Genomic DNA, 26,908 nt, shown 5'->3' with positions numbered 1-26,908 from the left:
TGAGCTGCTATTATAATAATTACAAACCTGATTACTTTGCAATGTAATATCTCTTACCAGCATTACCATTTACCAAAAGAATCATCATTGTACAACAGATTTTAAAAGAGGTAGGATTCCTGTAAGACTACCCCTGAAATTATCGAATGTCTTCCAGAATTAGGTTACCAACCCAAAATTCAGTGGAAAGGAATATGAACTAGAAGCCACATGAGCAAAACATCTGCTGCCAATTTTTACATCAAATAGTATCAGCCTCGGCCAAAATGATAAAATCTGATTATAACCCCGTTAATTTCAAATTTGTGGTATTTATGATCAGGACTAGGTCAAGATCACTTTTATTTAATAAATACTTTCCCAAAACAATTATAGAAATAACTGCATTCATTATTTTCTCCATCATATAAGAGACTATCCTTGGCCAGGCGCAGTGGCTCATGCTTGTAATCCCAGCACTTTGGGAGGTCAAGGTGGGCAGATTACCTGAGGTCAGGAGTTCGAGACCAGCCTGGCCAACATGGTAAAACCCCGATTCTACCAAAAATACAAAAATTACCTGGCCATGGTGGCACAGGCCTGTAATCCAGCTATTCGGAAGGCTGAGGCAGAAGAATTGCATGAACCTGGGAGGCAGAGGTTGCAGTGAGCCGAGATCGCGCTACTACACTCCAGCCTGGGCAACAAAGTGAGACTCCATCTCAAAAAAAAAAAAAAAAAAAAAACAAAGACTATCCTTTTAAACATCAGAAGAAACTATTTATATATATTACATATGTATATGTTATTCTTACCTGTTCAATGTTTACCTAGCAAAAATGAGTATAAATATGTAATTGCTTTCTAATTATAATTCCTATTTTTCACTAATTTATACAGACTTTTCTATTCAAGTAAAATTTAATTATACTTATATTTTGTTTCAAGCACATAGTTTTACTTTCATTAGCAAAAATATTTAAAATCCATGACTTGCCTGATCAAACTGGGTAACTTCTTGATTAGAAGGAATGTGTAGTCCCCAAAGTTTATACTTTTTGGCAACACTAGAAAACTGCAGCTCCAAAGGAATTTCAACTATATCAGATCGATTTAGAATTTCAGTATTTCCATAGTCAATGTACCGCACCAGACACTGGAAAAAATAAGAGACAAATACTAATACTGACCCCAGATTAAATATTTACAAAGAAACCACCAATTTGCTGCTCTCTGTTAATGACCTGTATATCAAAATGGCATTCTTATCTCAAAATGACAAAATACATTCAGAAATAGCTCTCTAATAATATCTTCAAAATAAAAAAAAATCCACAGTCCATGAAATTCCAGTGATTTCTTTACTTGCTACTGGTTAAATTCCAACAGTACCATTTCTCATTAGGGTGTTTTTTGTTTTTAGACAATTGATACTTTAAATAAACATCAATCTATGAAGCTGACAGCCCTCTCCTGTTTCTCCTAATGTTAAAATCAAGCAACATTCAATTCAATTTCAAGTTGGAAAGAATAAAATCTGAAAAGAAAGGCAAAGTTATCAAACTTCCTTTGATACAATTAAACTCACTCCAGGTAGACCATGTAAACTAATCAGATTCACCACCCTTACCTCCAGCTCTACATCCGTTTAAAAAGTAAAAAAGAAAAATAGTTATTTCAAGGTCAAACATCACGTTGCCCTTTAATTTAAAAAATTAAAGCCAAGTGAAAAGCAAATGCAAAATATCATCTCCAGTTGTCAAATCACAGGAGAAAGGTCAATTAGAAAGTTCCATTCCACTAAAATAAACCATTACCTAAGACAGCAAAAAATGAGATTTTTTTTAAACCAAGTTATTCAGAATACTAATCAAATTGTTACATCTTAGCATCTTATTACACCAAAGAAAATATTTATAAAACATACATATTTTTAACTTTTTATCTTTTATCCTTAATCTCTTTCCCAGGTTCAGTAAAAACATACATATTATAATTTAAGTACAGAAAGCAGGTGTAGAAAAAACACTAAAGGAAATCCTACAGAGGTGCTTTCACACAGCCTGCAATATGCAACTGTCACCAAACAGCTATTCAGAATTCTATCTCCCTAAATCCTCTTAAAAATCCTCCAAGAATTCACAATGTAAAAAAAAAAAAAAAAAAAAAAAAGCTTAACACAAAGAAAACTCACCACATAACCCAGGCACAAGAAAGTGGCAAATCAATCATTATTATTAACAATATTCACATCAACTAAATAAAAGATATACCTAACTTCAGAAGGATCAATCAAAATGTTCTTCTCCTACTCATAAAGCTTAATAGAAAGAACATTTAAAATTTACTCATTAGCAAGAACCAAATATAACTATTAAGATCTGAGGTAGGCTGGGCACAGTGGCTCACTCCTGTAATCCCAGAACTTTTGGAGGCTGAGGTGGACGGATCATCTGAGGTCAGAAGTCCGACCAGCCTCATCAACATGGGTGAAACCCTGTCTCTACTAAAAATACAAAAATTAGCCAGTGTGGTGGTGGGCGCCTGTAATCCCAGCTACTTGGGAGGCTGAGGCAGGAGAATAACTTGAACCTGGGAGGAGGAGGTTGCAGTGAGCCAAGATCGTACCACTGCACTCCAGCCTGGGCGACAGAGAAAGACTCCGTCTCAAAGAAAAAAGAACTGAGACAAAAAGAACTAGGCACCAAAAATAACCTACATATTATATAACCTATTCTTGAATAATCTGAGGTGATTATAAAACAACATGTTTTTTAGCAATTAATTTCTTCCGTGTTTTAATCACTGAACCAGATATCACTACTATGAATAAGCAATGACGGGGTAAATAAACATCAAATTTTGGAGCCACAATAAATATTTCTTAAAGAAAAAAAAAAAATGAACAGTTAATTTCCTGCCTTTTCATCGCTGATGATTTTCAGTACTTTGCATCTGTACCAACACTTATCTTCAGAAAATAATCCACCATAAATCTACAAAGAGAAAAGAAAGCAAAATTACTTGGCATCTTAATGAAGTACAAAGCATGCTGAGTAGATCAGAATAAAGGTTAGCATTTAAGCTCTTCCTATATGTCAGTAAGTACTTTATACATAACTTATTTAATTCTCACAATCCTATGAGGCAGGTACTTTGTTTATGCCACCATGTACCCAAAGACATAAACTAGTAAACTGCAGAACCAAGATTCAAACTTCTGACTTCAGAGTTCATTATGCTATTCTGCATCTCCAAAATGAGGAGGGAGGGGTATAAAAAGCAAAAAAAAAAAAAAAAAATTTAAGGCACAAGCATCAAACACTTAAAATCATACTATTATAATGTCTGACGCAATAATTGGTACAATTTTTTTAACATAAACATGCCAAGTACATGGCACATAAGTCTAACTCTCAACTACAATGGAATCCACATTTGCTACCAACCAAGAAAGATTTCATACTTTTTACTTTATGTATAAGGAGATTAGTGCTATTAAGTAGATAAAACTAAATTAGATAATATCTTTAATACTGAACTTTATTTTATATTTCAGTTGAATGATGTTTAATAAAAGAATAAAGAGAAAATTTACATACTTTCAATCATTTTTTTTTTATTTTTTTTTTTTGAGACAGGGTCTCATTCTGTCACCAGGCCTGGAGTGCAGTGGAGCAATCATGGCTCTCTGCTAACTTGACCTCCCCAAGCTCAGGTGATCCTCCCACCCCAGTCCCCAGGGTAGCTGAGAACATGGGCACGCACCACCATGCCTGGGCTTTTTTTTTTTTTTTTTTTTTTTTTAAGAGGCAAGGTCTCACCACGTTGCCCAGGCTGGCTTTCATTTTATCGAACTTCAAAGTAGCCTTAGCACTACTAGCATTTGGGACTGGATGAGTTTGTGTTTAGAAGCAGAATGGGGCTGTCCTCTGCCCTGTGCATTGTAAAACGTTTATCAACATCCCTTCTGACCTCTACACACTAGATGCCAGTAGCACCACTTCCAGTTGTGACAAGCAAAAATGCCTCCAAACACTGCCAAATGTCTCCTGAAGGTGTCTATGATTTAGATGGATATCACCCACCAAATTGCATGTTAAAATCTGATTCCCAATGATGGAGGTGGGGCCTGGTAGGAGGTGTTTGGATAGTAGCGGTAGATCCCTAAAAATGGCTTGGTGCCATTCTCGTGGAAGTGAATGAGTTTTCACTCATAGTTCCTAAGAGAACTAGTTGTTGAAAAGAGCCTGGCACCTCTTCCTCCCTCTGCTTCCTCTCTCACCATGTAATCTACAGACACTGGCTCCTCTTCACCTTCTACCATTTGTGGAAGCACACTGAGTCCCTTGTTAGAATTGTATAAAAAGCAAAAAAACTTTTTTTTAGAAGATACAAGCATCAAACACTTAAAATCATACTATTTTAATGTCTGAAGACATAACTGGTATAATTTTTTAAAAACATAAACATGCAAAATACATGCCACTTAAGTCTAACTCTCAGCTATACTCTGTTGGAGCTATGCTTTTTGTACAGCCTACAGAACCATGAGCCAAATAAACCTCTTTTCTTTATAAATTACCCAGTCTCAGGTATTCCTTCACAGTAACAAAAATGAAGTAAGACATGATTGAATTGAGAAGGATACAAAAATCACTGCAGGCTGATAATTACTTTTTTTGAGATAAAGTTTTACTCTGTTGACCAGGCTGGAGTGCAGCAGCATGATCATAGCTCACTGTAGCCTCAAACTTCTGGGCTCACGCAATCCTTCCACCTCAACCTCCCAAATATCTGGGGCTACAGGCACACGCACGGTATATAGCTTTTTTTTTTTTTTTTTTTTGAGAAACAGGGTCTCACTATGTCACCCAGACTGGTTTTGAACTCCTGGCCTCAACTAATTCTCCTGCCTTGGCCTCCCAAAGTGCTGGGATTACAGGCATGAGCCCCCATGCCTGGCCTTAACCACTTTAAATCATACAGTCTCAATTGGAGCAATATCCCTAAGGGGAAGAAAAGTGGTTCTTATGGAGAGTTGGAAATCTTAAATATTACAATGGTCTATAGCCCTCCAAAGTTCAACCCTACTGATAACATAGTTATTATATACTGTATATCTGTAGCAGTAAAATATCTGAAGGGGAGAAGGCCCATTAGGCCATTAGGCAGAAAACAAGTCTAAAAATGCTCCTTAGGAGGGAATAATGAGAAAAATGGCTGAAGAACACTGCTTTAAGTTATGGATTATAAAATTAATTTCAATGTATCACTCTGAACTAGGGCAAATCCACAGATTTATTTTATGAAACCTAAACACCAAACCTATTCACCAGAACAATACAGTACACATAAATTCAGACAAACAAATAACAGTTCAAATGCTACAAAGGATTAGTGTATTCAATTCATAATTTACTCTGGTTTCTTCAGCTAACATTCAACAACTGAAGGACAAGAGAGAGCAGTAATAGTATGGTACTCTCTCCCAACCCTCTTACTTTATTTTCTGGTAAGTAAATAGGGGTAGTAGCAAAAAATAGCTGACAATTAACAGTCCTAACCCATTTCAATCCCTGCAAAAGACTGAATCAACTTTAATTAAGGCTTTGTAATAACATCACAATACGATTAATAATTTGGTATAAGGTAAGTGACAGAAATGCAACGGTTTATTGCAAACCAGGTGAGGCAGGGCTAGGGACACTTATGTCCAAGAATAGAGCTGGTACTCAACAAAGTGAAGAATCCGAAGTTCGTGGCTTTGTTTGTGTAATACAACCACCAAAACATACAAATCTATCCCAGATAGATTTATCTGTCCTCATGACATAGCGAAAACTACATATTCATTCTCATTGTGCCTGGGCCCAATCTTCTCCTCCCACAACTCCACTATTCACAGCCTGTGACCCTCCTACATGGTGGCAGAGGAAGAGAACCACTTAGATCACTAAGGAAAACTGACAAAGTATAATCCATTTATGAACAATCAGAAGTAGCTGATTAATCACTTAAAATCAGATGCCTATTACTGATGCTTGTATAAATTTCTGATAATATAATTAATATTATATTCAATAGAAGAAAAGGAGTATGTCTTAATTTTTAATAATATTAAACATAGTCATTGGTCAGGTGCAGTGGCTGACACCTGTAAATACCCCCATAAAAAATATTTTAAAAATTGAGGAATGGATTGGCTCCAGTGATGGGTCTCAGATGGGCTAATTTTTATAGACACAGCATCTGAAAGAAACCTGTCAAGGTATCACATAGAGACACTTATCTGCACGCTCATTCTCCATTAATATAGAAGGGAGAACTGGCATTAGATTCTTTTCAACGAATAAAAGTAAACTCAAGATTTATAAAGAAAAGAGGAGAGAGAGGTTCCAACATGGCCGAATAGGAAAAGCTCCAGTCTGAAGCTCCCAGCATGAGCAACGCAGAAGACGGGTGATTTCTGCATTTCCAACTGAGGTACCAGGTTCATCTCACTGGGGCTTTGTCAGACAGAGGGTGCAGCCCACGGAGCAGGGCGGGGCATCACCTCACCCGGGAAGTGTAAGAGGTTGGGGAATTCCCTTTCCTAGGAAAGGGAAGCCATGAGAGATGGTACCTGGAAATTCAGGACACTCCTACCCTAATACTGGGCTGTTCCAATGGCCTTAGCAAATGGAACACCATGAGATTATATCCCATGCCTGGCTCGGAGGGTCCCACACCCAGAGCCTCGCTCACTGCTAGCACAGCAATCTGAGATCAAACTGCAAGGCAACAGCAAGGCTGGGGTAGGGGCGCCCACCATTGCTGAGGCTTGAGTAGGTAAACAAAGCAGCCTGAGAGATCGAACTGCGTGGGGTCCACCACAGCTCAAGGAGGCCTGCCTGCCTCTGTAGACTCCACCTCTGAGGCCTGCCTGCCTCTGTAGGCTCCACCTCTGAGGGCAGGGCATAGCTGAACAAAAGGCAGCAGAAACTTCTGCAGACTTGAACGTCCCTTTCTGACAGCTTTGAAGAGAGTAGTGGTTCTCCCAGCACAGAGTTTGAGATCTGAGAACGGATAGACTGCTTCCTCAAGTGGGTCTCTGACCCCCGAGTAGCCTAACTGGGAGACACCTCCCAGTAGGGGCCGAATGACACCTCATACAGCTGGGTGCCCCTCTGAGACAAAGCTTCCAGAGGAAGGATCAGGCAGCAACATTTGCCTTTCTGCAATATTTGCTGTTCTGCAGCCTCCACTGGTGATACCCAGGCAAACACGGTCTGGAGTGGACCTCCAGCAAACTCCAACAGACCTGCTGCTGAGGGTCCTGACTGTTAGAAGGAAAACTAACAAACAGAAAGCACATCCACATCAAAACGCCATCTGTACATCACCATCATCAAAGACCAAAGGTAGATAAAACCACAAAGATGGGAAGAAACCAGAGCAGAAAAGCTGAAAATTCTAAAAGCAGAGCACCTCTTCTCCTCCAAAGGAACGTAGCTCCTCGCCAGCAATGGAACAAAGCTGGAGGGAGAATGACTTTGACGAGTTGAGAGAAGGCGGCTTCAGATGATCGGTAATAACAAACTTCTCCAAGCTAAAGGAGGATGTTCAAACCCATCACAAAGAAGCTAAAAACTTTGAAAAAAGACGAATGGCTAACTAGAATAAACAGTGTAGAGAAGTCCTTAAATGACCTGATAGAGCTGAAAACCATGACATGAGAAGTACGTGACGAATGCACAAGCTTCAGTAGCTGATTTGATCAAGTGGAAGAAAGGGTATCAGTGATTGATGATCAAATGAATGAAATGAAGCAAGAAGAGAAGTTTAGAGAAAAAAAAGAAATGAACAAAGTCTCCAAGAAATATAGGACTATGTGAAAAGACCAAATTTACATCTGATTGGTGTACCTGAAAGCGACAGGGAGAACAGAACCAAGTTGGAAAACACTCTTCAGGATATCATCCAGGAGAACTTCCCCAACCTAGTGAGGCAGGCAATATTCAAATTCAGGAAATACAGAGAACGCCACAAAGATACACCTTGAGAGGACCAACTCCGAGACACATAATTGTCAGACTGACCAAAGTTGAAATAAAGGAAAAAATGTTAAGGGCAGCCAGAGAGAAAGATCGGGTTACCCACAAAGGGAAGCCCACCAGACTAACAGCAGATCTCACGCCAGAAACTCTACAAGCCAGAAGAGAGTGGGGGGCCAATATTCAACATTCTTAAAGAAAAGAATTTTCAACCCAGAATTTCATGTCCAGCCAAACTAAGATTCCTAAGTGAAGGAGAAATAAAATCCTTTACAGACAAACAAATGCTGAGAGATTTTGTCACCACCAGGCCAGCCTTACAACAGCTCCTGAAGCAAGCAATAAATATGGAAAGAACAACTGGTACCAGCCACTGCAAAAACATGCCAAATTGTAAAGACCACCAATGCTAGGAAGAAACTACATCAACTAACGAGGGGGGGGGGGGGGGGGGGGGGGGGGGGGGGGGGGGGGGGGGGGGGGGGGGGGGGGGGGGGGGGGGGGGGGGGGGGGGGGGGGGGGGGGGGGGGGGGGCCTGGTTAAATTGGATAAGAGTCAAGCCCGGCCAGGCATGGTGGGGCTCGTGCCTGTTATCCAGCACCTTTGGGGAGGCCAAGGCAGGCAGAATCATGAGGGCAGGAGATCGAGACCATTCATGGCTAACACGGAGAAGAAACCCATCTCTACTAAAAATACAAAAAATTAGCCAGAGTGGTGGGGGGGCCTGGGCTACTCAGGATCTGGGGGGATGGGTGAACCTTGGGGGGGAGCTGGGGTGGGGGAGATCGGCCACCACCTGGGGAACAGGGGGGGGGGGGGGTCAAGGGGTGGACTACATCAGGGGGGCATCTCATGTGGGGGGCAAAATAAAGGGGGGGGGGGTGGCGTGGGAAAACAAAAAAAAAAAAAAAGGGCAGGGGTTGCAATCCTAGTTCTCAGGAATAAAACTGATTTAAACAACAAAGATCAATAGAGACAAAGAAGGCCAGTACATAATGGTTAAAGGGGGGGGGGGGGGGGCAAAATAACCAACTAACATCACAATGACAGGATCAAATTCACACATAACAATATTAACCTTAAATGTAAATGGGCTAAATGCTCCAATTAGAAGACATGGACTGGTAAATTGGATAAAGAGTCAAGACCCGGCCAGGCATGGTGGCTCGTGCCTGTAATCCCAGCACTTTGGGAGGCCAAGGCAGGCAGATCATGAGGTCAGGAGATCGAGACCATCCTGGCTAACACGGAGAAACCCCATCTCTACTAAAAATACAAAAAATTAGCCAGGAGTGGTGGCGGGCGCCTGTAGTCCCAGCTACTCAGGAGTCTGAGGTAGGAGAATGGCGTGAACCTGGGAGGTGGAGCTTGCAGTGAGCCGAGATCGCACCACTGTACTCTAGCCTGGGCAACAGAGCAAGACTCCGTCTCAAAAAAAAAAAAAAGGTCAAGACCCATCAGTGTGCTACATTCAGAAGACCCATCTCATGTGCATAGGCTCAAAATAAAGGGATGGAGGAAGATCTACCAAGCAAATGGAAAACAAAAAAAGGCAGGGGTTGCAATCCTAGTCTCTGATAAAACAGATTTTAAACCAACAAAGATCAAAAGAGACAAAGAAGGCCATTACATAATGGTAAAGGGATCAATTCAACAAAAAGAGCTAACAATCCTAAATATATATGCATCCAATACAGGAGCACCCAGATTCATAAAGCAAGTCCTTAGAGACTTACAAAGAGACTTAGACTCCCATACAATAATAATGGGAGACTTTAACACCCCACTGTCAACATTAGACAGATCAACGAGACAGACAGTTAACAAGGATATCCAGAAATTGAACTCAGCTCTGCACCAAGAGGACCTAATAGACATCTACAGAACTCTCCAACCCAAATCAACAGAATATACATTCTTCTCAGCACCACATCACACTTACTCCAAAATTGACCACATAGTTGGAAGAAAAGCACTCCTCAGCAAATGTAAAAGAATAGAAATTATAACAAACTGTCTCTCAGACCACAGTGCAATCAAACTAGAACTCAGGATTAAGAAACTCACTCAAAACCACTCAACTACATGGAAACTGGACAACCTGCTCCTGAATGACTACTAGGTACATAACGAAATGAAGGCAGAAATATATTCTTAGAAATCAATGAGAACAAAGACACAATGTACCAGAATCTCTGGGACACATTTAAAGCAGTGGGTAGAGGGAAAATTATACCACTAAATGCCCACAAGAGAAAGCAGGAAAGATCTAAAATTGACACCCTAACATCACAATTAAAAAAACTAGAGAAGCAACAGTAAACACATTCAAAAGCTAGCAGAAGGCAAGAAATAACTAAGATCAGAGCAGAACCGAAGGAGATAGAGACATAAAAAACCCCTCAAAAAATCAGTGAATCAGGGAGCTGGTTGTTTGTAGAGATCAACAAAATTGATAGACCACTAGCAAGTCTAATAAAGAAGAAAAGAGAGAAGAATCAAATAGATGCAATAAAAAAATGATAAAGGGGATATTACCACTGATCCCACAGAAATACTGACTACCATCAGAGAATACTGTAAACACCTCTACGCAAATAAACTAGAAAACCTAGAAGAAATGGATAATTTCCTGGACACATACACCCTCCCAAGACTAAACCAGAAAGAAGTTGAACCCCTGAATAGACCAAAAACAGGTTCTGAAATTGAGGCAATAATTAATAGCCTACCAACAAAAAAAGTCCAGGACCAGACGGATTCACAGCCAAATTCTACCAGAGGTACAAACAGGAGCTGGTACCATTCCTTCTGAAACTATTCCAACCAATAGAAAAAGAGGGAATCTTCCTTAACTCATTTTATGAGACCAACATCATCCTGATACCAAAGCCTGGCAGAGACACACACACACACAAAAAAAGAGAATTTTAGACCAATATCCCCGATGAACATCAATGCAAAAATCCTCAATAAAATACTGGCAAACCGAATCCAGCAGCACATCAAAAAGCTTATTCACCACGATCACATCTGCTTCATCCCTGGGAAACAAGGCTGGTACAACATACGCAAATCAATAAACATAATCCAGCATATAAACAGAACAAAAGACAAAAAACACATGATTATCCAACAGATGCAGGAAAGGACTTCGACAAAATTCGACAGCCCTTCATGCTAAAAACTCTCAATAAACTATGTATTGATGGGACATATCTCAAAATAATAAGAGCTATTTATGATAAACCCACAGCCAATATCATATTAAATGGTCAAAATCTAAAAGCATTCCCTTTGAGAACTGGCACAAGACAGGGATGCCCTCTCTCACCACTCCTATCCAACATAGTGTTGGAAGTTCTGGCCAGGGGAATCAGGCAAGAGAAAGAAATAAAGGGTATTCAATAAGGAAATGAGGAAGTCAAATTGTCCCTTGTTTGCAGATGACATGATTGTATATTTAGAAAACCCCATTGTCTCAGCCCAAAATCTCCTTCAGCTGATAAGCAACTTCAGCAGAGTCTCAGGATACAAAATCAATGTGCAAAAATCACAAGCATTCTCATACACCAATAACAGACAAACAGAGAGCCAAATCATGAGCGAACTACCATTCACAATTGCTTCAAAGAATATAAAATACCTAGGAATCCAACTTACAAGCGATTTGAAGGACCTCTTCAAGGAGAACTACAAACCACTGCTCAACAAAGTAAGAGGACACAAACAAACGGAAGAACATTCCATGCTCATGGATAGGAAGAATCAATATTGTGAAAATGGCCATACTGTCCAAGGTAATTTATAGATTCAATGCCATTCCCATCAAGCTACCAATAACTTTCTTCACAGAATTGGAAAAAACTACTTTAAAGTTCATATGGAACTAAAAGAGTCCGCACTGCCAAGACAATCCTAAGCCAAAAGAACAAAGCTGGAGGCATCACGCTACCCGACCTCAAACTATACTACAAGGCTACAGTAACCAAAACAGCATGCTACTGGTACCAAAACAGCATGCTACTGGTACCAAAACAGAGATACAGACCAATGGAACAGAACAGAGCCCTCAGAAATAATACCACACATCTACAACCATCGAATCTTTGACAAACCTGACAGAAACAAGAAATGGGAAAACGATTCCCTATTTAATAAATGGTGCTGGGAAAATTGGCTAGCCATAAGTAGAAAGCTGAAACTGGATCCCTTCTTTACATCTTATACAAAAATTAATTCAAGATGGATTAGAGACTTAAAACGTTAGACCTAAAACCATAAAAACCCTAGAAGAAAACCTAGGCAATACCATTCAGGACATAGGCATGGGCAAGGACTTCATGACTAAAACACCAAAAGCAATGGCAACAAAAGCCAAAATTGACAAATGGGATCTAATTAAACTAAAGAGCTTCTGCACAGCAAAAGAAACTACCACCAGAGTGAACAGGCAACCTACAGAATGGGAGAAAATTTTTACAATTTACCCATCTGACAAAAGGCTAATATCCAGAATCTATAAAGAACTTAAACAAATTTACAAGAAAAAAATCAAACAACCCCATCAAAAAGTGGGCAAAGGATATGAACAGACACTTCTCTAAAGAAGACATTTATGTAGCCAACAGGCACATTAAAAAATGCTCATCATCACTGGCCATCAGAGAAATGCAAATTAAAACCACAATGAGATATCATCTCACACCAATTAGAATGGCAATCATTAAAATGTCAGGAAACAACAGGTGCTGGAGAGGATGTGGAGAAATAGGAATGCTTTTACACTGTTGGTGGGAAACTAGTTCAACCATTGTGGAAGACAGTGTGGCAATTCCTCAAGGATCTAGAACTAGAAATACCATTTGACCCAGCCATCCCATCACTGGACATACACTCAAAGGATTATAAATCATGATGCTATAAAGACACATGCACTTGTATCTTTATTGCGGCACTATTCACAATAGCAAAGTCTTGGAACCAACCCAAATGCCCATCAATGATAGAGTGGATTAAGAAAATGTGGCAGATATACACCACAGAATACGATGCAGCCGTAAGAAAGGATGAGTTCATGTCCTTTGTAGGGACATGGATGAAGCCAGAAACCATCATTCTGAGCAAACTACCACAAGGACAGAAAACCAAACACTGTATGTTCTCATTCATAGATGGGAAATGAACAATGAGAACAGTTGGACACATGAAGGGGAACATCACACACCAGGGCCTGGTGGGATAGGGAGGGAGAAGGGATAGCATTAGGAGATAAACCTAATGTAAATGACAAGTTAACAGGTGCAGCACACCAACATGGCACATGTACACATATGTAACAAACCTGCATGTTGTGCACATGTACCCTAGAACTTAAAGTATAATTTTTTAAAAAATAAATAAAAAAGGAAAGGGGAGGAGAAAAAAAAATTGAGGAATGTTTGCCAATTAAAAAAAAAAGAAAAAATAAGGCTCTACCCACAATTTGTTTCATTTTTCTAAGCAGGGCAACAGTTAAGGAGATAGGTTCTGTGGGCTTCTATACTTGATCTATCATTAATTTAGCTAGTGACTTTCATAAAGTTATCCTGGCTATGCCTCAATTTCAAAAAAAGGTGTAAAAAATAACACCTGCCTCATAAGGATGCTGTGAGCATTAAATGAGTTAGTACACACAAAACACTTAGAATATCTGACACTACCTCACAAAGGAAATAAATACTATTATAATTACTACTACTATTGTATTATATAAAGGACATTTAATCTCCAGTTTTGCCTACTAGCTGCCAATGAATATCTTTGTACAAACATCTTTGTCTACTTATAGAAATGTCCCAGGGTAAATTATTGGTAGAGAATCGGATGCACTCAATTTTACAGGTACCTATTACATTGAAAAAGATGGTTAATACTCATAGTCACTTGATTTAAAACAAACATGCCAATACAATTCAGCAAAGAAAAGATGGTCTTGTCAATAAACAGTGATGGTATAACTGGATATCCACATGGAAAAATACTGAAGTTTATCTCCACCTCATATCATAATCGAAAAATTTACTGCAGGTCACCCCAGCCCTAAAAAAGGTAAACACTTCCAGAGAAACACACACACACACACACACAAATATATCTATGATCTTGGGGTAAGTACAGTGGTCTTAAATGGGAAGCAGAATGCACATACCAAAAAGAAAAAATTAATAAATTAAATTTCAAATAATATCAAGAAAATGAGTAGGTAAGTCACAGACTAAAAGATACTAGCAATACATATAAAAGACAAAGGACTGGTGTCAAGAATACGTACAGGCTGGGCACAGTGATTCACACCATGAATCTCAGCACTTTGGAGGCTAAGGTGGGAGAACTGATTGAGCCAAGTAGTTCAAGACCAGCCTGATCAACATAGTAACCATCTCTACAAAAAATTTAAAAATTAGCTGGGCATGGTGGCACACACCTTTAGTCCCAGGTACTTGGAAGGCTGAGGTGGAAAGATCACTTGAGCCCAATAGGTTGAGACTGTAGTGAGCCATGATCGCACCACTGCACTCCAGCCTGGGCGACAAGAGACTTCATCTCAAAAAACCTATATAAAAAACACATAGAGAGGTCCCTGCCCCACCAATTTGCTCCCCTCGGCACCGGCGGTGGCTGTGCTGTTGTGGTGGTAGCAGCATCCGGCTGCCACAGATCCCACCAACTACCAGCACCTGGTCTGCTCAGCGCTGCAGTGGGCCGGACCAACCACTGCACCACAGATCCTTTTGGAATAAACCACAGGATTGGGCCTCATCCAGATGTGGTGGAATATGCCAAGGAAAAACTGGAGAGCTTCATCAAAAATAGTGATAGCTTTGATAATCAGCTCCTAGACCTAGACTATCCAACTAAGAGGGAAGTTACAGGGCAAGGCTAGGTCACTCTGATCTCCTAGCAGCTCATCAAAAGAATTATATGCGCAAGTTGGCAAGCCCCCACTGTAAGCGAAATCATCTGTCCATCTGAAGATGAAGATATTCCAACACGCACGTATAAAGAAAACCACTGCTGAGATTTGAGTTCTGTGAACCTGCATTTGTCGTCAGTAATTGCCTCCAGATAGCATCTGACAGTCATCGGTATGACGGAATTTACTGTGGAGCTGGAGTCCAGAAAGACCATGAAAATACTACTATAAGTTGGAGGCATATTAGTCACGCCTATAGAGGATCCGTTAACACAGAACCGGGCAAAACACTTGGGAAAGGAAAAATATCCTTGTTTTGTCATTTGCTCCACTTGTGCAACCAAGTAAGAATGATAATGGCAAACCAGATTCTGTGGGACTCCCTCCCTGTGCTGTCAGGAATCTACAGGATTTGGCTTGTATTTACATTCAACGCACATTTAGAAATTGCATAAATGATGAGATGCAGGCCAAGGGGATTCCTCAAAGGGCTCTACCGAAAAAGAAAAAAAAAAAAGAGAGTTAAACAGAGAATTAATATGTACATATTTGTGGGTAATCAGCTTATTCCTCAGTCTCTAGACAGAGAGGAGGATGAAAAAAATGGAAGAAGGTAACAAAGAAGAGGAAGAAAAAGATCACAGTGAAGCAATGAAGCCAGAAGAGCCACCTCAAAATTTACTGAGAGAAAAAATATCACAACTCTGCCCCTCCCTGAATCTTTAGAAGCTTACTTCACATATTTTAGAGACAAATAATTTAGATCAAGGAGAAAGAATGCCTACCAGTAATTCCTTTAGTCTTGAAAACGTAGCGTTTGTTTTTGTTAGGAATTAAGAGAGAGAATTACTTCTTTCATCAGAGCGAATTATAGTGGGAAAAAGCAAAACTTGTTTCTGTCAGTAACAAAAATGAAAGAATCCCTTTTATAAAAGATATTTTTCTTTAAATCTTGGAAGAATGCTGTTTTAGCTCAGAGTGATTTCCAAGTGGAATGCAACAGTAGTCAAGATTTGTGTACTATAAATCCTTTTCTGATTCCTTACAGATTTGTAGTGGTAAGGGTTAGACTTAATTTTATATAAGGTTTAAATAACTGTCAAGTTTATATAATGTGATCTGAATTGCAGTTGTTTGCATTTCCTCTATGAAAACTTTAATAACGAAATCAAATGCTTTGTAGACCTATTTACCTTACTTTTGTTGCAGTCACTGTTGCTGGGTTGCTGTACATATATTCCAGGGCAATATATGGGTGCAATAACAATACAAGATATTAAATAATTTAGCTTTAAAAATCCCACAAATTTTATGAAATTTTATAAGCCCTGATACTTCTGCTTTTGAACCTCTTGCCAAAAGACATGGGTGAAATATCTGCTTCTCTCATTTTAAGAACACAGCAAGTGAATTATTAAAATAGAAAGTATATACTTAATACAACTCTTATTTGGTATGGACCCTTTACATTTTCAGTATTTTTTTAAAATGAGGTTATCTTAACTTCCTAGCATTTTAAAAGTATATTTAGGATTGTTTTTTCTGTAGTTCACTGTATAAAGCATTTGGTTTGAAAAAAAAAATTGTTATGTGTGACTCTTGATAAGACACAGAAAGACGGAATGAGCATGAGTGATAGCCACCTTCCTGGCTGGCTCTAAGTAGCAGGGTAGATCTGATCAGCAGATGCACTTTAGCAAACGGAACTTCTAACTTATCTGAGTATTTATCTTTGACAAGGTAGGGCTAAGCTTGCTTAGATTTGCTTTGGATCTTTCCCATATAAGAAATATTCACAGAAATTGTTTGTTTTGAAAATCCTGTTCCGAATCATATTGTAATTTTTGGGATCCACACCATGTTCATTTCACTTCTTCTCATATTTTTTGTGTTTCTTTTGGTAAAATTATAATGGTTTTCATTTTGTACTTAATATTACACACGTAAACCATCCATCATTTGAGCTTTACTGTAGCTCATCAGTGATAAAAACAGTCAGTAACTGCCATTGTTTGTTTGTTTTCCTAGTAAGGCCTGAAAACAGTCATTCTTTGTTAAGAAGGTATACAATGTAACATATTTACTAGTGTTACATGGATTATACTTTTCTTAAAGAGAAAAAATTTGAGAGTATCAGGGACTACCACGAGCATTGTTACTACAGCAGTTGTTCAGATTTGGTTAAGGAAGCCCAATCAATGTATAGTGAAAGGATTATTATATCTCTGCTAAGATTAAGATATTGTTTCAAAAATCTCAGCTCCAATCATTCCACACATCTAAAAATAAGTGTTTGTACTCATCTAAGCATGAAACTGTCCCAAGTAAGTGAGGATATTTTAGTAATGTGAAAGACACTTTCATGGAAGGTATTTGTTTTATACCAGTGGGTGGGGTGGCAGAATTGGGAGTATTTCTACAGTTATTCTTAGATGATTACCGAAATGCCCCATCTCATTTCTATCTAGGAAAGGAAAAAATCAGTTTTATACTACTGTTGTCATCTGTCAGAAATGTTCATTTTATTTTGAGTTAAATGTTGCTTTAGAAGTTTAATCTTGAATTCCTGGTGACCACGTTTGTATCTGGAAACCTTGGGGAGAGTTATCATCTGACCTATTCCCCCCGCTTTTTTTTGGTTGGAGCTGCTGTTTAGATGTGTAAAGACACATATTCTTAAATGATGATTTTACTATTTAGGAGGGAGTTTTTGTTGAGGATATATTTGAAGATTGGCTTTTTCATATTGTCTTTCCTTCTTTGGCCTTGGCAAAGTGTACAGTAGATTTTCATGATCATTGCATACCTTTTGTCATTGAAATATATCTTTTATTTTTTAAATGCATTCATTTTACAGTTGTGACTTTATCATTGACTTTAAGAGGTAGAAATAAGAAATAAAAATTAAAGTGAAAAAAACATACAGAATGCCTACAAATCAATCAAGACAAATAACCTAATTTAAAAATGGGGAAAAGATGTGAATAGGTACTTCACAAGAGCCCTTGCAAAGGGCTAACAAAAATATTAAAACACAACTTCAGTACACTAGCAATGCAGGGGGCTGGTGAGGACATGGAGGAACTACAACTCTCATAAATTGCTGATAAGGATGTAAATTGGTTCAACACTTTTGTAAAGCTGTTTGGCAGTATCTACTTTGGCAGAAACATGCCTACCCTATGATTTAGCAACTCTACTCTAGATATATGTGCAAAAGAAATGAGTCAATACATCCAGCAGAAGATTTACATAAGGATTTCATAGCAGTTTCATTCAGAGTAGTTAAAAACTGCAAAAAAATCCAAATGCCCATCAAAGGAGAACAGATCAATAAAGTGTGTTATATGTATACAATGAGTGCTAAATAGCTTTAAAAAGAACAGACTACCAATACACTAATACACACAACAATATAAATGAATCTCAGAAATTATGTTAAACAAAAGAAGCCAGATACATAAAATAAAGTACATACTGCATGATTTAAGAACAGACAGCTGAATCTATGGTGATACAGTAAGAATGATGGTTATATCTCTGATGGAGAAACTACTGACTAAGAATTGACTGAGAAGGGGCCTGAAGGAATTTTCTGAAATGATGGAATCATATGTTGATCTGGATGGTTGTTACATGGATACATACATATGTAAAAATTCACCAAGCTATATACTTAAGATCTTAAGAGATATATATACCTTACTGTACACAAGTTAAACCTCAGTAAAAAAAGAAAAAAGATAGCCAAATTGTTCTGCATGAAGATGCATCTTACAAATTTTTTGTGAATCAAAGTCAAAGGCAAGGAATCTATTTTGTTCACCACTGCACACTTAATGATCAATACAGTGCCAGGTACATGGCAGATGGTACATACGTTTTCTTCACTTTTGTTTTTTGGCTAGAAGAGTGTGGCTTTTATTCTATTTTTTCCTATTTTTAACTGTAGGAAACTATACATAACATAAAATTGACTATTTTGACCATGGTTAAGTCTACTGTTCAGTGGCATTACGTACATTCATACTGTTTTGCAACCTTCGCCACCATTCATCATCCATCTCCATAGCTCTTTTCATCTTGTAAAACTGAAACTCTACACCCATTAATCAACAACTCCCCATCCCCAATCTTCCCCCAGTCCCTGGTAACCATCATTCATTTTTTCTGTCTCTACGATTTTGACTACTCAAAGTCTTCATGTAAGTAGAACCATAACAGTATTTGTCCTTTTGTGACTGGCGTATTTTATTTAGCTAATGTCCTGAAGATGCATCCATGTTGTAGCTTACATCAAATTTCCTTTCAAGACTGAGTAATATTCAGTTCATAAGTATTTTTGAATTAATAAATTTACCATAACAGTAGTTTATACAAATTCTAAAAACCAGCCTCTTCATTTCAAATATACCAAAAATTCCAAAAACTAAATATCTAACACATAGGAAAGCTGACAGGAGGAATGAAATAATTATATTCAAGAATATGGCTCACCTTCTTTGGGTCAAGATTTCCCAAAACTGAACTGGCCTGGGGACAAACTTCAGACAGTGAGCAACCAATCTTCATGATATCCTTATTTCTATTGATACTCTAGAAAGATCAGATATAAGATACAGTAAAATACTATATTATAGTGTTACACACTTGAAGGTTCTAAGCATGATAAAAGATTTTAGGCCATTAGAAATTAAATCAAGTTCTTATGTCTGTATTTTTTCATAATTTAAATGAGTTATTTATAAGAAATGAGACTAGGCCATATAAAAAGTTTACTTCCCAATGAGTTCAAATTAGGTAGAATTCAAACAAGATACCAAATATAATTAAATCATATGGAAAAGATTCCTTAAAGATCTATTTGATTGCAGAGCTCAAACTGGGAAATAAAAGATGATCCTGGAATATTTGATGGTGTCAGAAAGTAAAACAACGTTAAAAATAAAAAATAAATAAATAAATAATTTTTAAAAAACTGGTTGTGATGGCTCACACCTGTAATCCCAGCACTTTGGAGGGCCGAGGTGGGAGGATCATTTTTGAGCCGGGGAGTTTGAGACCAGCTTGGCAACATGGTGAAACCCTGTTTCTACAAAAAAAAAAAAATACAAAAAATTAACCAGGCATGGTAGTGTGCGCCTATAGTCCCAACCACACAGGAAGATGAGGTGGGAGGATTGCTTGAGCCCAGAAGTTCGAGACTACAGTGAGCCATTATCACACCACTGCACTCCAGCCTTGGTGACAGAGACTCTGTCTCAAAAAAAAAAAAAAAAAAAAAAAAAAAAAGTGCTCAAAAAAAGAATAGGACATCTTTAAGGACAAGTACCAATTTGTGTTCTTTGGTGAACTTTGTCCCAATGGCCAAGGCTGAATAATTTAAACAACAAAATAAATAATGATAGCATAGGATTACAACCCATGGAATAAATATCCATGAGTTTATATTATTATAAATAATTGAATAAATAAATGGCAGAGAAAAGACAGCTCTTCCTTATAGAAGAATTCCAATTACTAGATGTGGAAGGAATGAGGGGAATAGAAAATCATCATTAGGCAAGCACTACAGCAATAAACAGTAAAATTCGTGGGTGAAAAGTTGAAGAGAAACTGGATTAGACAGCCTCAATAAGTCTCCTAAAACATTTATTAATTACAAAAGAAAAAAGAGTAACTTTACAGTGAAAAAACCTGGAAATTGCCACCCTACCCAAATGAATCAAGGTTATCATCAATAAGAAGATATATCACATCATGAAACCCCAATAATGATGTACTGAGAGGACTACAATATCACTTCTGTGGAACTCTTGCTAATCTATTTATAAGAAATCATCAAACAAACCCAAATTAAAGGATACTCTACAAAATAACTAATATTCATCAAAAGTGTCAAAAGTCTTGAAATACAAGGAAAAATTGAGGAACATTCAGAGGTTAAAGGAAACCAAGGATATACAACTAAATACAATTCGGGATTCCACATTGGATCCTGGAACACAAAAATACAAAAAACTACTAAAATTTAAATAAGGGCTATAGTTTAGTTAACAGCATTGTACTAATGTTAATTTCCTGCTTTTGATCATTGTACTGTGGTTATATAACACATTAGCATTAAGGGAAGCTGGGTGTAGCCTCTGTACTAATTTTGCAACATTCCTGTAAGTCAAAGTTTCTTCAAAATAAAATGTTATATATATGTGTTCTAAAGAAATACACCAACGAAATATTCAATAATGCTAGAAAGAACATGACTATCCGTGATGACTGAAAAAAAAAACTCTGAAAGAGCAGTTCAAAGAACATCATGATGAATATCAAAGTCTCAGCATAGAAGAGGAACTGAATTTAAACCGACCCTGAGAAACAACAGAGGCAACCTTTGTGAACAAACCCCTAGAATCAAAATATTCCATATTTTTTTTTTCACTATGCAGACTAAAACAAACAGGAGTTCTTTTTTTGTTTGTTTGGCACAATCTCAGCTCACTGCAGTCTCAATCTCCTGGGCCCAAGCAATCCTACCACCCTCAGCCTCCCACACAGCTGGGAACACAGGCATGCACCATGCCTGGCTAATTTTTTTTCTTATTTTTTTTTTGGAGCGACAAGGTCTCACTATGTTGCCAAGGTTGGTCTCAAACTCCTGGGCTCCGGCGATCCTCTCACATAGGTCTCCCAGAGTGTTGAGATTACAGGCCTGAGCCACCATGCCTGACCAGAAGCTCTTTCTTTCAAAGAAACAGGTGGAGTCAAATACTTCAGATTCCTTCAGCTGCCACCCATCCAATCTGAAGTGTTTGCTTATAAGTGGTTTATAAGGCAGAAGCCCACAGGGCAAAAAATGGAGAACATATGTGAGCAGATTTTCATCCTAATCTGCCTACCCATATTTCCAAATCTCTAGTCTTCTCTATGTCTACATCCCACCCTAACCCCAACCAAATTTGCCAATTTGCTTCCTGAAATAACCACTGCATTCATTTACACACCGTCAGTAGTTTTAATGTTTAATCTTTTCATGTGCATGTTTCCTGTTTTAAATGTTCTTCTGCAAGCGCCTCAACTTCATGGTTTAACTCAGAGGTTGGCAAATTACAGCCACCTGTTTTAGTAAATAAAGTTCACTGCATCACAGCTACACACACTCATTCACATTTTGTCTATGGCTGCTATGCACTATGTTGGCAGAGTTGAATAGCTGCAAAAGAAACTGTATGGGCTAAAAATGGTAAACTACTCATCATCTGATCCTTTACAGAAAAAAAATTTGCTGACTCTTGAATTTGCTCCAAATTCAATCAACATCTTCACAAATAAAGTAAACTGAAATCAAAGTCTAGAGCTGCACTACTGAATACAACAGCCAATACCCACTTAAAATGTGGCTAGTCTAAGTAGATATGCTCTAAGTCTAATACACACACTGGATTTCAAAGACAATATTAAAAAGGAAATATAAACTATCCTGTTTACATTTCCATGCTAATTATATTTTGAAACAATATTTTGGATATTTTGAGTTAAATAAAATGTATTTATTAAAATATCACCTGCTATTTTTAGTTTCTTCAATGTGGCTGCCAAAAATGTTTTAAAATTACTTTCGTGGCTCATATATTTCTACTAGACAGCACTAGTCTAGAAAATCTTTTTACACTGATAAATGATGTTTCTATAAAATAAGCTTAAATATAATTTATCATCCAACCTGGGACACTGTTGAGAGTGATGCAGCTGTCACTAATACAGAGACAATGGGCATGGAACCAGCAACGTGTGAGCAACCTTTAGACAATATGCATAAGCAGAAACAAATTTGCCAAATACATGTGCATAAGCAGACACACGAATTTGCCCCAAGTTTTCTATAACATCACCCTTCCGCAATGTTTTATTACATGCAGCCATGCCCCACATAGTGACATTGTAGTCAAGAATGAACCACATACACTGCAGTAGTCCCATAAGATTATAATGAAGCTGAAAAATTCCTATTGCCTAGTGTAGTCCTAGCCATCGTAACATCATAGAACAACGCATTACTCACATATTTGTGGTGATGCTGGTGTAAACCTACTGTGCCCCAGTCTTACAAAAGCACAGCACATACAATTATGTACAGTACATAATACTTGGTAATGAAAATAAACAACTATGTCATTGGTGTGTGTGTATATTTTTTTTTACTATTTTATTTTAGTGTACTCCTCCTACCCATTTAAAAAAGTTACTAGTACAGCCACCTCAAGTCCTTCTGAAGATATTCCAAAAGGGCATTATTATCACAGAAGATGACAGCTCCATGCACATTACTGACTCTGAAGACCTTCTAGAAGGACAAGAAGTGGAGGTGAAAGACAGTGATATTGATGATATTGTGTCTTCGTTTTTAGCCAAAAAGATTTTAAAGTAAAAAAATTAAAAGTTTCTTAAAAAGAGAAAAAAAGCTTTAGAATAAGGACATAAAGAATATTTTTGCACAGCTCTACAATGTTTGTTTTAAGCTATGTTATCACAAATGAGTCAAAAGTTTATTAAAAGTTACAGTAAGCTAAGGTTTATTGAAGAAAAATATTTTTATAAATTTAGTGTAGCCTAAGTGTATGGTATTTATAAAGTATACAGTAGTATACGGTAATGTCCCAGGACCTCACATTCCTCACTACTCACTCAATGACTCACCCAAAGCAATTTCTAATCCTGCAAGCTCAGTTCACGGTAAGTGCCCTATACAGGTGTACCATTTTTCAATCTTTTATAAAATATTTTTACTGTATCTTTATATTTAGATACATAAAGACTTACCATTGTATTACAACTGTCTGCAGCATTCAGTACAGTAACATGGGGTACAGGTACACCACACGGCCTAGGTATGTAGTAGGCTATATCATCAAGGTTTCTCTAAGTACATTCTACGATGTTCATACAGCAAAAAAGTTGCCTAATGATGCGTTTCTCTGTATGTATCCCAGTCATTAAGTGATGCATGACTGTATATTTAAGAACTCTGGGTTAATCATATTCTTCTAGAACTTTCTTCTCATATATTCTCCTATTTCCCACATTACGAGTTCACCTCACCCCCCACCAAAAGGAGTTCCCATGCTGTAGGGAGTACAGAGAAATGTAATTTCTTTCCCTTCCATACCATGTATAGTTTACAAAACCAAAAATTAGCGGATCATTCTGTGCATTACAGGAATTCACCTTCTTAAATTGTGGAACACAGCCCTTTGTGCTTGCTTTGTATTTAAAACTGAGTAACCTTACCTAACCAACAGCCTCCCAACAGAAAATCAGAAATGTTTCATTCATGCTTCCAATTTTATAAGGAGGAAAAATACCGTATCTCAAATTTAAGCCATTAGAAGAAAAGACCAAGATTTTAAAAACTTATCCTCCTTCAAGAAACAATCTTATAAAAGACCCCTAGATGGGGCTATAACTTCACAAATACAACAGGCTCTCAGACTCCAGCAAAAGCAGCCTACAATTGAGTGGAATTCTGAAATCACAATCTTGCCAATTTTCTTTTTTTAAACTTGGTGTATTATGCGCATAATATTCATGTGTCAAGTAACGTCACAGCTGTCGACATCTGTCTTCTAATAATGCCTGGTGATAAATAATTCAATAAATATTAGAAAATGAGAATAATAAATATATTTATTCCTGGATTTTATTTTGTTTTTGTTGAGGAGGAACTGGATTGGGGGAGATGAGGGGGGATATCAACCAGTTTGTTATTTACCTGGGCCCAAAACGTTACTGCATCTTCTATGTGACTTCCAACCACATCTTCCACTAAAATCAAATCACAATACAAAGAAAATTAGAAATTAATCAGTACCATCTAGCTGTTAACACCCCAAAATAATTTTTAGTGTCAGTACCTTTATCGTAATGTGTATCTTCATCCATTTGGACAATTCCTGAAAAACTAGAACAATTCAATACCTTAAATTAGATTATAATAATCCATCCATTAAAAATGAATGAAGACTAAACTACGTCATGTTCAATTCTTACAAATGTTTTATCCTAAATGCAGCATCAAAATTCAAACTCTATATTAAAAATGAACTCAATATTTCCTTCAATAACTCTTTTGAGTATTTTGTAGTATACACAATTTTATCATATTTAATCTCTATCCTTAAAATTATCTCTTTAGCCAAACTTTTACAAATTTATACTGAACAACTCATATACATTTTGATCACTTACATAAATCAACACTTTGAAACAATGTACATATTCTTTTTTAGAAAATATCCTCCCATAAAAAGGACTTCCACAACATAAACAAAGAATAATAGAACAAATGCTTTAAACTGTTAGTCTATTTTATGTAGAAGGCATGGTGGTTACTATTTTTGAAGATTCCATGGGATGAAAGACTGCAAAATACATAGAATTTTGCCTATTACTTCAAAAACAATTTTCATTACATATTATACTTTATCACATGCAAAAATATTCCAAAATAAATGTACACTACTAATTTTATCTGTAACATAATAGAACATTGCACTTTCCATTTACAAATGTTGAAGAAAAATTAAAATACAGATTTTTGATTTTTTTTTTTTTACCCCAAACGAAGTCTTGCTCTGTCGCTCAGGCTGGAGAGCAGTGGCACAATCTCGGCTCACTGCAACCTCCACTTCCCGGGTTCAAGCAATTCTCCTGCCTCACCCTCCCAAGTAGCTGAGAATACCGGTGCATGCCACCACGCCCAGCTAATTTTTGTATTTTTAGTAGAGACAGGGTTTCACCATGTTGGCCAGGCTGGTCTCGGACTCCTGACCTTGTGATTTGCCCACCTCGGCCTCCCAAAGTGCTGGGATTACAGGCCTAAGCCACCGCAATTTTTTAAGAGCTTTAAGAGTTGTCTAGGAACACCACTACACTGAAGTTTCAAATGCTCTCTCATTATGAAAAGGGAAACATTAACTCCTCATCACAGAAAGATAAAATTTTTAAAATGGATTACTTTTGTTACAACTTAATTTTTTAAAAAAATGTTTCGTAAGTGGCATGAAAATGTCTCCAAAACAAGGGTTCTTTTCTACTGGTCAAAAAGTAGTTTTTAAATTCAACTGACCGAAAAGCTGTAAAAACTTTTAGGGAGACTATATATTCCCATGGAAGGCATTAAGGCTTAAATTCAGTAAAAGTTAAAATTACTTTGGAAATCTCTCCACACACTCCAAGAAGCTACTTCTACAATAGTTTTTAAATCTTACTTTAAAATGACTCGCCCTGATTATGAAGGAACTGATGCCGTACACTTCCTGCAAACAGAGATCACCAAATGGTACACCCAAATCTCCACTTCGTGATGAAAATTTGGAAGAGATGGGTACACGTAGCTCTCTGACACTTATTTTACAAGGGATTTTGAAACAAATGGCAAAGAATTTTCCAGAAGGGGAAGAGAGTGTGCAGGCTGCGTGACCTCGTCTTCAGGGAACTTATTCAGGCCCAAGGTTTTTTCAAGCCAGTTTCGCCTGCCTGCACGCACTCAAAAACTGGGGCATCTGACACTCCTCTGGGGTGTCGGGCGGCTCGAAGGTGACAGAAAACCCTGAAATGGGCCTCGTCCCCAGGATAGGAGACCTAAAACGCAAGCAGCGACGAAAACAGTCCTTGAAGCGGCCACCACTGCACGTACCACAAAAACTACTACTGACCTCACACTTTCCGTTGCAGAAGCTCTAGAAAAGTGACCCTGGCCCCACATACTGGGCTCTCGGCCCTCCGCCCGCCGTAGCACACGTGCAGAAGCTTACCGCGCGAGCTTTGGCCGCAAAGGCCCCACACTGCGCCTGCGTGCACAGCGCTGCGCCATCATCCGGTGCTAGCGGGAGTCACGTGGCAGCCACGGCCTACCGCCTAGTTAGAAGCGTGCGGGGAGCGG

General features: G+C 37.9%; 1 protein-coding gene and 1 pseudogene across 10 annotated transcripts in view; one reads left to right on the top strand and one right to left on the bottom strand.

The window, feature by feature from the left end:
• The window catches only part of STK31 (serine/threonine kinase 31), a 142,778-nt gene extending 115,870 nt beyond the window's left edge, over nucleotides 1-26,908 (bottom strand). For 2 of the 10 annotated variants that reach the window (XM_050783113.1, XM_050783117.1), the window contains exons 1-6: nucleotides 26,781-26,907; nucleotides 24,879-24,925; nucleotides 24,737-24,789; nucleotides 19,468-19,566; nucleotides 2,901-2,975; nucleotides 977-1,135 (exon numbers count right to left, since the gene is read on the bottom strand). In XM_050783113.1, the coding sequence (XP_050639070.1) occupies nucleotides 977-1,135; nucleotides 2,901-2,975; nucleotides 19,468-19,566; nucleotides 24,737-24,789; nucleotides 24,879-24,925; nucleotides 26,781-26,842 (495 nt within the window). In that variant the 5' untranslated portion in view covers nucleotides 26,843-26,907. Of the gene's footprint in view, nucleotides 1-972; nucleotides 1,136-2,900; nucleotides 2,976-19,467; nucleotides 19,567-24,736; nucleotides 24,790-24,878; nucleotides 24,926-26,234; nucleotides 26,458-26,681 lie in introns of those variants that run through there. The other 8 variants (XM_050783115.1, XM_050783118.1, XM_050783116.1 and 5 more) reach the window with 6 other exon arrangements.
• LOC126950029 (protein-L-isoaspartate O-methyltransferase domain-containing protein 1-like) lies at nucleotides 15,184-15,848 on the top strand (annotated as a pseudogene).

The sequence above is a fragment of the Macaca thibetana genome, chromosome 3, assembly GCF_024542745.1.
Source record: "Macaca thibetana thibetana isolate TM-01 chromosome 3, ASM2454274v1, whole genome shotgun sequence".
Taxonomy (NCBI): Eukaryota; Metazoa; Chordata; class Mammalia; order Primates; family Cercopithecidae; genus Macaca; species Macaca thibetana.
This window is presented reverse-complemented; position numbering and strand designations above follow the sequence as displayed.